This window comes from Mobula birostris, chromosome 5 (assembly GCF_030028105.1).
Source record: "Mobula birostris isolate sMobBir1 chromosome 5, sMobBir1.hap1, whole genome shotgun sequence".
In the NCBI taxonomy this organism is placed as follows: domain Eukaryota; kingdom Metazoa; phylum Chordata; class Chondrichthyes; order Myliobatiformes; family Myliobatidae; genus Mobula; species Mobula birostris.
In genome coordinates this window covers 82,830,749-82,844,452 of record NC_092374.1, presented here as the reverse complement: position 1 = coordinate 82,844,452, position 13,704 = coordinate 82,830,749, and the positions used below count along the sequence as shown (strand labels likewise).

The following is a 13,704-nucleotide window of genomic DNA, read 5'->3' as shown; positions in this document are numbered from 1 at the left end:
TAGGAAAATTAAATAATAGAATTTTCAGACAAACAGAAGCTTCCTCTAAGTCAGGGGTTTCCAACTTTTTTTATGGCATGGACGAACACCATTAAGCAAGGGGTCTATGGACCCCAGGTTGGGAACCCTTGCTCTAAATTATCCAGCCACTATTTATCCTCAACCATCATCAACAAATGGATTAGCTTGTCACTTATTCTACTACTGAAGTATTTGTATGAATTTTAGCTATGTTTATCTGCAAAAACAGTGATAAAAGTTGTAAAATAACAAACATACAGGATGCCCCAGACCAGGGGTTTCCAAACTTTTTTAATGCTATGGACCCTTAGTGTAGACATACCACCAGTGAAACCAGCTCATCCATGTTGATTGTCCCACAAACACCAGCCACTTGCCTTCCCATAAGGACTGATTCTACTGGTAAATGCTGGCAGGTGTTATGGGTATATTTAACTCTGCAAATGTACAAAAGGTTCATAATTTTGCTGCTACACTGCAGTCCAAAAACCTGGCAGTATTCTCCAGATTCGACCAGATCTCAGGTCAGGCCACAAACGATCAAAAGTATTTGAAAAGTACTGACGGATGGCAAAGCCACGATACAACTTCGCTATCTGTCAAAGAATGCTTAACAGTTTTCGTGTGGGACTTCACCTGCTTCACCCACGTTGTCTGCTTACATCATCCAAGGCCCTGATGATGCTGTATCTCACTGACCGATAGCGGGATAATTTCAACCCGCGACTTGGACACTGAAGATGTGAATCAGTTGCGAGGCAAAAGGGAATCAGAATGGCAAGTTCCTCTCAGCAAAGTCCAGGTCTTCGTTTAACGCTAGGCGAGTACAGACAGTGAAAATAATCAAACAGCACTACACTACAATTTTCTATTCCTCCTTTTCAATAGACTTCAATCCCATTGCTTTTATTAATGAAGATCTACTTGGCCCAAACTGAAAATGAAAGCAATTTAGTTATTGTTGGAAAACTGAAGGACTATATTTGAAATGCTTTCTCCTCTTCACAGTTAGCTTACTGAGATTTTGGAGCACCTTAACTTGCTTTTGGTGCAGGAATGTTTAGCTTCTAATCCTTGGACCACTATGGGAGGCGAATGCGAAAGGTGAACAAGGGTTCAGCACCAAATACCTGCCTTTTGATTGCTGATGGGATCCCTCTGCTGCCAGAGGAGGAGCCTGTGTGGCCTAAACTGTTGTGGCTCACTGTTCGAGCGGTGTCTCTCTCTCTTTTGATAACGTCAGAGGATGCTACCACTGTTCTCCATTGATGGATTTGGACTATGGACTTTTTCCCCAGTCTTATGGTTTTATATTCAGTTTTGCCCCATTCTTTCGCATTTTATGTGCAGGGGGAGGAGTCGATGTTCTTGTTGCATTTTGTGCAGGGGGTTTTGAGGGTCAATGTTCTTGTGTTTGTGCGGGGGGAGGGGGGTTTGAGATTGATTATCGTGTTGCCATTCTTTTTTGTGTTGTTTCTCTTTGAACTGACTTCCATGGTTTTATTTGTCTTATGGCTATCCAGAGAAGACAAATCTCAGAGCTGTACAGTACCTACAAACTCCGATAATAAATAAAACTTTGAACTTTTTATTCTTGGAAAAAAGTTAGCGTTGCACTCATTGCCAGTGTTAAGTAGCTCGTTTTTCAATGTAATCTACTACTTTAAAGCATGCTATTCCCTTATCACTCAGCATATGATAAACCATTCTTAAATCAGGTCACTGTTCGAGCCTTGAGCTTAAAGCAAAAAAAAGGGGGGAGATTCCATAATACATAGGAAAATACAAATCTCCAGCACATTCTTTGATCCTTTAAGTCAAAAGTTCCAGAGATACCCTTGAGTCATATAAAAAGAATGATGTTTCATTCATAGTGAAGCTGCCCTAGAATACACACTGCTGTGTCATCAAAGCAGTTGACAGTGCCATATAACCTACAATTCGCGTGTTTTTTGTAAGACTGTTCTGAGATTAAATGTGAATTCAGAGATAGAGATGGGCTTCATGGGAAACACTTAAGTGTCTAAAGTTGGTTAGGGAAAGAATCAGTCATACAACATAGAAACAGACCCTTCGGCCACCAATTCTGTCTGTTCCAACCATTAAGGATCAAAGATTATCAAAGTATGTATGCAGTATGCAAATCAGATTCATCTTCCTCATAAACAGCCAGTAAACAAAAAAAACATGGAACCCAAAGAAAAACATCACCCCCACCACGTGCATAAAAAACTGCGCAAACAGCAATAAGAACATTAACCACCACAAGCACAAAAACAAACAAATCGTGCAAACAGCAACAAGAAAAAATGAGTGAAAACAAAATATAAAAACAGAAAATCAAAAGAGTTTAATTGAATGACAGACCAATCCACAAACGACATACCCAGAACTTCAATACCATCCTCCGACAGCATCAAGGGACAGAAAGACCATTTGAACACAGGGGCCTTTCCTCAGAAGCAACGAACGAGAGGGAGTGAGAGCATCACATGCAGACACTTTCCTTTGGCAGCAGCAAGCAAGAGGCTGGTAGACAGTGATGAACACTTACTCACCTTCTACACTCGCCTCAATGTTTCAATCTTCCTCGACGCTTTAATTAGCAAGATTAGTGAGAAATGCTGTAGATCATGGGATCATGCACATCTCTAAGCTTCTTTGGCCTAGCGGCTGCTTGCCTCCCAGATTCATCTCAGAGACAACAAAGCACCAGATCCCTCGACTGGCCCAAAAATATCTAATCCCAGTTGTCTGCATTAATTCCATATCCTTGCTTACTCAAAGGAGAAGATGGCGGTGTGACGGCAGCGCGCAGTGAATGATATCTGTAATCTGTCAAGTAGGGGACTGTGCACAATTCTGATTTGATTAAGACGGACGTGAGAGTACGGAGGAACACCTGGAAAACTTCTGAAATGCCCACTTCGCTGCCGCTGCTACTGTGGGTAACCGGAATCTCTGGAGCAGAAGGCCCCGAATCCTCGGCTTTGCTTGTTTCAGCAGCCGGGGCAAGGTCGAAGGCGCTCGGGAGGCTATATCGGAGGGGCTGGTTGGAGGCTCGAAATATTCTGACGGATGGACTCAGTGTCGGCTGTGGTCGGCTGCTTCCAAGACATCGGCAAGTTGACAGTGCCTGGAGGTTTATGGCAGGGAGTTTCTCCCTTTTGCCACCTATCGGGGACTCAGACTTTTTTTTACCGTGCCCATGGTTTGTTCTTCATCAAATTATGGTATTGTTTTGCACTGCTGTAACTGTATGTTATAATTATGTGGTTCTGTCAGTGTTAGTCTTTGGTTTATTCTGTTTTCTGTGATATCACTCCAGAGAAACATTGTATCACTTCTTAATGCATGTATGTATTTCTAAATGACAATAAAAGAGGACTGAGTGTTCTCGTAATCTAACTATCATGATGCCTCTAAAGTATTCCTCCCTTAACCACCTCCTATGGCAAGTCATTCCAGATACTATTATTCAGATCCCCTCTCGCGACTACTGGGGGAAGGTGCCTGCACATGGCTGGTCTCTGTCTCCCTCAATGCTGCCAGAGTCTTGGGTCTTGGGCAAGATTTAATCAATGCAGCTTCAGAATTGGACTCTATCGTTCATGTTAGAGTTTCTGGTTACTCCTTTTTTAATTACTATTTTGTGATTTTGATTGGGGTGGACTGGCTCTGCGGCCTGCAGTCAGCACTAAATTGAACAGAACTGAACTAGGCTGATGATTCCGAGACTGTTTCAATGACTCTGTGATTTGATGTTTTATATTGTGTGTTTCTCACTCAAATTTTGCAGCTTGCGCATTTTCTTTTGCATGTTGGGTGTTTTAATGTTTTCTGCCGGGCTGCCGGCGACAGTGGTGGAGGCAGATACGATAAGGTCTTTTAAGGGACTCCTGGACAGGTATTTGGAGCTCAGAAAAAGAGGGCTTTGGGTAACCGTAGGTAATTTCTCAGGTAAGGACATGTTCGGCACAGCTTTGTGGGCCAAAGGGCCTGTATTGTGCTGTAGGTTTTCTATGTTCTGTTATCTGCACTAGGTGTCTGAACTGATTTTGTTCATCTAAAGTCAATCAAAAGAACAAGGCAACATAGTGTGGATGAATTCCTCCATCAATAACTATTAGGAATTACAGTTTTATAGTACTGTTCAAAGTACATATATTATCGATGTACAGTATACAGCACCTAGAGATTCATCTACTTGCAGTTCAAAGAAAAACCACACACAAGACCATCAAACACCCAGTGTAGGAAAAAGAAATTGTGTAAATATAAACAAATAACATTAACTGCAAACTCCCCAGAAGTGAGTCCTCAGTGTACTGCCAATGGCCACAGGCTATAGCTCAAGTCAGTTCAGCACCAAAATGTGCTGATCAAATCACACAAAATAGTAAAGAAAGATTACGAGAAAAAAAGCACAAGTCCCTGAAGCAAGACAACTGCGTGTTCAGCGCTGAGGTAGTAGTACCGTTCATGTTCTAATCAGTTTTGTATTTCATTTAAACAGTTAGTTGTCCTTCTTTTTGTACTTTTTAATTATTTCCATGAAACTTCGGCTAATTAGGGAAGCTGCTTAATTGGGCTAACATGCACTAATCCCGATGTGTCCCAATTAACCAGAATCCACTGGATAAATTTGCATTTCTAAGTACAAGCTTGCCTATTTTACCCATTTACTGCCATTTTAAAATTGTTCAGCAAGATTAAATGCAAGGAACATAAGCAACTAAAATGTGCTATATTTTAATATTTTGCAGGGGAAAAAAACACCTTGAACAGGAAATAAATAAAACCAGGATCAGCCAGCTATCTTATTGAATAGAGCAGACTCCATGTCTATTCCCATTTTGAATGCTTTTCATATAGTATCCAAACCTAAAAATTTGTTGTCTAAGGATATTTTTATCAGCTTCCTCAATCTATTTTCAAAGCTTTCATACTTTAATAAAAGGTCCTCAAGACAAGATAGTTCCTGTCTGCACAGACAACAAATAGATTGTACCATTTACAACACACTTGAGGTTCAGGAAATTAAAAAGTACAAGTTTTTTTCAATAATATATTTACACTTCAGATAAGAATCACTCCTGTACCATGCAAGGCATGAAAGATATTACACGGCACCAACATACTCAACGCTGACAAAATATGACGCTGCACTGCCTGAAGGAATATCACGGCAGATAAAAGATTACACCAGGTAATCACAGAAAGAGGCTTGAACAGCCTAGGGCACTGGGATAGTGGAGCAGTAAGACTAGATCTGGAGGGGTGACAGAAGCCTTAGAAGATTAAGTGAGGTTACCTGGAGAAAGTGAGATGAGGTCAAGGAGGGGATTTTTGTTCTAAATGGAGCCACTGTAGTGTCAGGGTGGAGATAAATCTTGACCAAAGGAGGAATAAAGCACTCCTTCCCTCTGCTAGCCTGCAGATCACCCTTGGGCAATGTATAGCACCTGCTTAACTTCCCCCCCAACACCCAGATCAAGGTCACATGAAGCCATAGGAGCAGGTGATGGATGGTCCTATGAGCACTTGGCACACATCACAGGCAGACAATCTCTGAAGAGCACTGACAATGGCTAGGATCATGCATCTTGTAACAACATTGCCCAAAAGGAGGAAATGACAAACCACTACTACAGAAAAATTTGCCAAGAGCAATCATGATCGCCTATGTCATATGACTCGGCATGTAATGGTGACAGTGAGCCAAAGAGTGATGGCTGAACAGAAAAGGCAGTGCCAAATCAATTTTTAAAGTTCAATATAAATTATCAGAGTATATATATGTCACCATACACTATACGGAGATTCATTTTCTTATGGGCATTCACAGCAAATAGAAAGAAACACAAAAGAATCAATGAAAAATTGCACAAAACAGTAAAAGACATTAAACTGCGCAAATACGAAAAGAAAAATAAACAAATAAATATTGAGAACATGAGCTGTAAAGTCCTTAAAAGCGAGTCCACAGATGTGGTACAGTTTTGCAATTGAGATGAGTGAAGCTATCCCCTTTGGTTCAAGAGCCTGATGGTTGAGGGGGTAATAACCGTTCCTGAACCTAATGATGTGGGTCCTCAGGCGGCTGAACATCCTTCCCAATGGAAGCAGTAAGAGAGCATGCCATGGATGATGGGGATTCCTTGATGATGGATACTACATTCCTGCGCTCCATTTTGATGTATTCAGTGGTTGTAACATGCTTGGTATTGGATGAATTTGATATAAAACAGAAAAAGAGAAAAGCAGCTAGGATAAGGTTGTGGTAGGGATTGGGTTAACAAAGTTGGGGTTAGAATTGTTTAAAAAAAACAGAAGCAGGAGAAATGATGGGAGTGAAAGAAAGCAAGTGCAAACACAAAAATCCAATGCAACACACACAAAATGCTGGAGGAACTCAGCAATCCAGGCAGCATCCACAGAAATGCTTCAGGCCAATACCCTTCTTCAGGACTGAGAGGGGGAAAAGATATCAGAATAAAAGATGGGGGTGGAAGGGAAAGAGGAAGCTGGAAGGTGATAGGTGAAGCCAGGTGGGTGAAAAAGGTCAAAGGCTGGAGAAGAAAGAATCAGAGAGGAGAGTGAACAGGAAAGGAAGAGGGGAACACAACTTAGACCAGTGATATGAAATCTGATTCGGATAGGCAAACTTGATTAACTGTGCTAAGAAGCAGGACAAAGATAAAAACAATGAGATAGAAAAGAAACACACATAAAAATTGCTGGTGAACGCAGCAGGCCAGGCAGCATCTCTAGGAAGAGGTACAGTCGACGTTTCAGGCCGAGACCCTTCGTCAGGACTAACTGAAGGAAGAGCTGGTAAGAGATTTGAAAGTGGGGGGGGGGGATCCAAAATGATAGGAGAAGACGAGGTGGGTGGGGGGGGGGGGAAGAGGGATGGAGCCAAGAGCTAGAAAGTTGATTGGCAAAAGGGATTTGAGAGGATCATGGGACGGGAGGCCTAGGGAGAAAGAAAGGGGGAGGGGGGAAGCCTAGAGGATGAGCAAGGGATATAGTGAGAGGGACAGAGGGAGAAAAAGGAGAGAGCGAGCACAAGAGAAAAATTAATAATAATAATAAATAAAGGATGCGGTACGAAGGGGAGAAAGGGCATTAACGGAAATTAGAGAAGTAAATGTTCATGCCATCAGGTTGGAGGCTACCCAGACGGAATACAAGGTGTTGTTCCTCCAACCTGAGTGTGGCTTCATCTTGACAGTAGAGGAGACCATAGATAGACATGTCAGAATGGGAATGGGACGTGTAATCAAAATGTGTGGCCACCATTCAGGGCTCCAGACAGTCCTTCCAGGTGAGGCGACACTTCACCTGTGAGTCAGCTGGGGTGATATACTGTGTCCGATGCTCCCGATGCAGCCTTCTATATATTGGCAAGACCCAACACAGACTGGGAGTCCGTTTCGCTGAACACCTACACTCTGTCCACCAGAGAAAGCAGGATCTCCCAGTGGCCACACATTTTAATTCCATGCCCCATTCCCATTCTGATATGTCTATCCACATATCACGTTGACTGTACCTCTTCCTATAGATGCTGCCTGGCCTGCAGCGTTCACCAGCAATTTTTATGTGTGTTACTTGAAATTTCAGCATCTGCAGATTTCCTCGTGTTTGCGAGATAGAAAAGGAAATGACTCGTTAACAATACCATTGTAGCACAAGTCTAGCCAAAATTCAGCTTGCTCAACATATGAAAGATGACTTTGATGATTGGTACATTGTTGACTGGTACAGTCACTGACGACTGGTACAATTGCTGCAATTTGTGACTAAGACAAAGGCCATTTCTGGAGAAAGAGGGTGGTGGAGGGGGCTGTTCAAATGGAGCTGCAGAAAATGTGTGTTCTGCTTTAGGATATGACAACTTTTTAAAAAAAATTGAGGGGGCAACAAATAAAAAGAATAGCAGTGACAAAAGATTTGGAAGTGAAGGATGTACCAAGTCTGGAGAGAGAATCATTATTTAAATTAACTCCAAAGGCAAGTAGTACAATGGCCCACTGTCAGATGGGGAAAACGTTCAGTTGAAATAACAGATTTGGGTCAGAACATTCTAGAGGGACAATGACAGAAATTTTCTTGGAAAACTAAGGAATATGAACAGTTAGATGGGGTAAGCAGTCCAATGAATGAACCAGTTGATCCCCCTGCCATCAGATTTCCTTGCACACAGTCTCTCTAGTCCTTTCCAGCACCATTTGTTTATATTTTGTAACTAATAGTAATTTTAATGTAAATCTCTACAGATGTACCATGGAGAGCATCCTGATAGGTGCATTAATGTCTGGTATGGAAGGGCCACTACAAAGAATCGAAATAAGCTGCAGAAAGTTGTGAACTCAGTCAGCTCCATCATGGGCACTAGCCTCTCCAGCAGCAAAGACACCTTACAAAAGGTGATGCCTCAAAAAGGCGGCATCCATCATTAAGAACTCCCATCACCCATGTCATACCCCCTTCTCAATGCTACTATCAGAGAGGTGGTACAGGAGTCTGAAGAGACGCACTCAATGTTTTAGGAACAGCTTCTTCCCCTCTGCCATACGATTTCTGAAAGGACATTGAACCCATGAACATTTCCTCACTACCTTTTCCCCCCTGTTTTTGCACTACTTATTTAACATTCTTACTGTAATTTACAGTTATGTATTACAATGCAACAAATTTCATGACATATGCCAGTAATATTAAATCCGATTCAGATGTCTTACACTGTACTGTTGCCACAAAACAAATTTCACAACATACGTCTCTGATAATAAACCCGATACTGAGATCCAGCGCTGGATTTGGAACATTCCAGAGTGTAAATTATATAAAATACCAGTAAACATTCTTAGGGAAACTAAGAAATATTAATACAATAGACTATTTTTAAACTGATAAATACCCTCTAGAGCAGTAGGGGGAAAAACAAAAAACACTAATAAAAATAGAATTACTCCTCAAGGAGCATCTCAGCCCGAAATGTTGACTATTCATTTCCTTAGATGATGCATGATCTGCTGAGTTCCTCCAGCACTTTGTGTGTGCTGCTTTGGATTTCCAATATCTGCAGATTTTTTCGTGTTAATAACAAAATGCAATCTAAACTATTTAAGTGATTCCGCGTGGTTAAGCTTACTTTTTTCCTACAGGGACTATCCAAATTCGGATTATTTACTGTCATTATGCCCCAGGGAGCAATAAATTCCCCTGGTTACCTGCAGGCTTATTAGAAAGTTGCTTAAAGGTAGAACATAAGGAACTGGATTAATTAAGCGTTTGCAAGCACCTACATTAAAGAAAAAAGGCAGAGCCTACTAAAACACATTTACACACAATTAGGGGCCTCAGTGAATGAGAACCCCACTCCCAGCAAAAAAAGAGTGGATTGCAAGCGTACAGAAGTGAAAACAACCCCCCAATAAACAGAGGACAACCCGCAAAGGCCTCGCCCCAGGGGAATGGCGCTGGGCCCCCGCACACAGTCACTTGGGGGGAAAGCAGTAAATCTATTTAAACAGAGACATTTATAGACACACACGGCATCAATGCAAAGGGAGGGGGATGAGAGGGAACAGAGCTCACCCGTAGGGCAGAGAGGTCGATATCGTCCAGGCTGCGGGCCGGCGGCTCGCTCGCCATCTTCTCTCAGCCGCAAAAATCTCAGCGTCGCTTCAGGTGGAGGGGAGTGATCCCGGTGATAGCGGGTTTAAATATAATTTTAAAAACTTTAGACCGGGAATTGTTGTTGTCTCGATTTACCGACCCGTGGAGGAGCGGGGGAGCGCGATACACCTATTCGTCAGGGAGGAGAAGACAGCACTCCGTTCTCTCCTCCGCCTCCATCACCCGGCGTCTGCCCGACATGAATGGGTTGGATTGACTCTGCCCCGCCTCCTCCCCCTTCAGTAACCAGGGGCAACGCGACCAGCGTGCGCGCGAATCCCCGGGCGGAGTTCACGACGTGCGCGCTCGCACACCAGCTCCGGCTCCGCCCTCCTCTTCCTTCTCCTCCCACCTCCCCGCCTCCACTGCGGCCGCTGGACTGGGCATCGACTGCGCATGTGCGCACCTCCTCCTCCGCACGCTCACCAACTGAGCGTGCGCACTGCCGCAAAGCCGGGACGCCGATGCGTGCAATCACGTTTTTCCCCTCGCGCACGCGCACTCTCTTGTTTACCTTCCGCCCTTCGTTTCTTCAAAGTGCGAAGGCGCATGCGTTTGTTTCCAGGTGCTGGCCTACCATTGGTGGAGTCGTGGTCGCAGCTGAGGACCCCTATCGGTGAGTAGGGGGACCGTGTTCTGGGTGAACTCCACTAAATAGGTCAATCAATCCCATTGGGGTGATTCGCAGTAACCGTAGATTTAGGTCCTAAAATGGCTTTGGAATGAGTTCTTTTGAAGTGAATTCATTGTTGTTAACAGGTAAAACAGTGTAACACACACAAAATGCTGGAGTAACTCAGCAAGCACTATGGAAGAAAAGCACAGTCGACAGTTTGGGCTGAAACCCTTTGGCAGGACCAATCTTGGTATCGTCTGCAAACTTTTAACACATCCATCTACATTTTCATCCAGGTTATTTCCCTTTGGGTTGATTTGGAATGGAACAACTGGTTTACACTGGCAATCAGTCCTTAGCAGATGTGAGATGGCACTTTCTTGTTGCAAAGTTGCTTGTGGCTGTGCTGGCATGATGGTTGGTTCGGAGGAGATAAATCAAACCCTTCCAAGAGGAGATGAAGGAGATGTTTGATGATCTGCCCTGCGAACTTGTGTCTTTGGGAGTACGTGGTCGCAACTGGTTGATGTGGCAAAGCCAGTGATGTCCTTCTACAATAACTTCGTAGAGCACTTTCCTCATTCGTTTTCCAATCTGACCTGGTACCCAAGGGTCTTGCCCATTTTGATTCTGTCTGGCCCACACTGCAGCTCTGGGCTTAATGGCTTCACCTATTAACCAAGGTGTGGCTGCCTTTGTGCTGTCTTGGATGTTGGACACCGTGGCATTACATCCAACATTGTGCGCAGTTTACTTCACAGAAGTGCTTCAGCTAGAGAGTGCTAACCAGCTTGAACTTTTCACATCCGCGTTTGACGACACCGCTATACGTGATGAAGTCATTGGCATTGTGTTTAGTGAATTTTAGGCACTGGTAGGGAACAGTGAAGAGAGATGACTTCAAAAATGCTCGCTAGCTATCGGAGTTTCGTCAAAAACTTAAAACTCAACTGTCCATTCCAGAGCACGACTATTTACAGTAAATAGTTTACTGAAAGAACATTTAAGACATTCATTGGAACAACAGTCAATTAGTAAAGTTAGCCAGGGATTGGTTGTCAGCTGACTAATAGGTGTTGGTTGTTTCAGCTTTTCCTCCCACAGCCACTGCTGGACCCCCTGCAGATTGCTCGTTGCTCTCTGTAAACCTTTCTTTTCCATACTTACAGTACTTGCTTAAGCCCATCATCCCTACTGATGCACAGGCCGTTGATATCAGCTCATCAGAGTCCTCTGTCCTGGGCCAGTGTTTCAAGTTATCCCAGTGAAGCCCGTCTGTAGCTTTGGTTTTTTACAATATGGGATTGCTAGCCCCACGCCCACGCCTCCTTCTTTCACAGCCGAGCTTGGGACCCTTTAAATCTTTCTCCCTCTCAACTTAAACCTGTTCTTACCATTTATATTTCTATAGATCTGTGCTTCTATAGATGTGCAGTGGAGGATGTATTGACTGCGGCATCACATTTTGGAAACACCAATGCTTTGAACGGAAAATCCTACAAAAGGTAGTGGATTCGGCCCAGTACATCTCGTGTAAAGCCGTCCCAACCATCGAGTACATTGACATGAAATGCTGTCGTAGGAAAGTAGGAAAGTAGTGTCCATTGTCAGAGATCCCCACCACCCAGGCCATGCTCTTTTCTCACTGCTACCATCAGGGGAAAGGAACAAGAGCCCCAGGACCCACACTACCAGGTTCAGGAACAGTTACCACCCCCAACCATCAGGGTCTTGAACATCTTGAACTTTACACATCTTCACTTGCCCCATCATTGAAGGGAGGGGAGAGAACGTCGACTCAGACCATGAGAGGCCTGCATCAGGCATTTTCATGCCTTACAAGGCGCAGATTGGAAGTCTATGTGGGGTGCCACTCCTCGCACAGACTAGAGCAATGTGTGATTAAGTGCCTTGCTCAAGGGCACAAACACGATGCCACAGCTGAGGCTCGAACTAGCGACCTTGAGATAACTAGACGAATGCCTTAACCACTTGGCCACGTGCCCCTCATTGAAATGTTCCCACAGCCTATGGACTCACTTCCAAGGACTCTTCATTCATGCTCTTGATATTTATCGCTTCTTTGTTTATTACTATTTTTTTAATTTGCACAGTTTATTGTCTTTTGCACAGTGGTTGAAAGCCCTAGTTGGGCAGTCTATCATTGATTCTATTGAGGTTATTATTCTATTCTGGACTTATTGAGTATGTTCACAGGAAAATGAATCTCAGGGTTGTATATGGTGACACATATGTACTTTGATAATAAATTTACATTGAACTTTGAAGTTATAACCGTATGGTTTTGGAGGAAACTCGCACAATGACAGGGAGAATGTACAAGTTCCTTACAGACAGTGGCAGGGACTGAACCTGGGCTGTTGGCACTGTAACAATATTACACTAACTGTTACCATGTTGCCTCTGGTTAAATGTGGAGCAGGAGGGTTAATGGCCTGTAAATTTCAGTGTCATCTCACCCACTTATCCAAGCTGCTGCTGAACCTGAAGCAATGAAGACATAATTAAAATCTCCTCATTGAGATGGCCTTGATCAGTTTGCAGAGCTGTGGTGGTTGTCCATTGTGGCCGCCAATAACAGGAAAACTGTGCGGGAGAGTTTTTAAAGTGGAAAAGCCGTTGTACTGGGGCATTTATACTCTCTCCACCTCAGAAGTCTGAGTCCAATGGTACGAACAAGCGTCACAAACTGGGGTCTTCTTTGGTTGCAGTGGATGACTGTGATGTCTCTGTGCCTTGTCATGCCCTTCACTCTCCATGCAGCGTTGCAGAACCACCTTTCTGGCTGTTGGATCTCACTGCAGATCTCATCCGCCCAGATCGCCAGAGCTGATTTTGCACACTAGGACAGGCATGTCCCTGTCTTATCAGGGTATAAGGCCACTGGCTACCCTTGCCTGGTGTAGCCCACCTGTCGAAGCGGTGTACCACGGTCTTGTCACTATCGCACGTAAACAGCTACTTGGAGCCACAGGTAAGAGCTGAGCATCTGGTGGGGATCAAAGGGGAGTAGACTGCCCCAGAATGGACATGACAAGCCCCTTCACCAGAGGGTGCTTCCCCTCCCTGGACACCCCATACACACCAATTATATTTACTCAACTAGTTATATGCATGTACTCAACAACCCTGTATCAGCTCGTGACAATGCTTGGTTTAATTTCTTTATGAAGAGTCTGAATTTTAAAAGTTATTAAAGCCAAGCCTTATCTACCTTGTTGATGAGTTTTAGAGAAAGGCATTTCTCAGCTGGCAGTTCCTGGAAAATAAGTTTATGGAATTAACTATTCTCATGTAATCCTTTGAAGCACGTAACTACAATCAGCTTAATCATTCGTAACACACCCCTCCTGGGC

At 43.7% G+C, this 13,704-nt stretch overlaps 1 protein-coding gene across 1 annotated transcript in view; it reads right to left on the bottom strand.

Annotated features, from left to right (window-relative positions):
- LOC140197807 (misshapen-like kinase 1) overlaps positions 1–9,915 on the bottom strand; it is a 352,270-nt gene extending 342,355 nt beyond the window's left edge. Inside the window, exon 1 of the mRNA XM_072258270.1 lies at positions 9,631–9,915. Within this exon, the coding sequence (XP_072114371.1) occupies positions 9,631–9,687 (57 nt within the window). The 5' untranslated portion in view covers positions 9,688–9,915. The remainder of the gene's footprint in view (positions 1–9,630) is intronic.
- Positions 9,916–13,704: the final 3,789 nt, after the last annotated feature.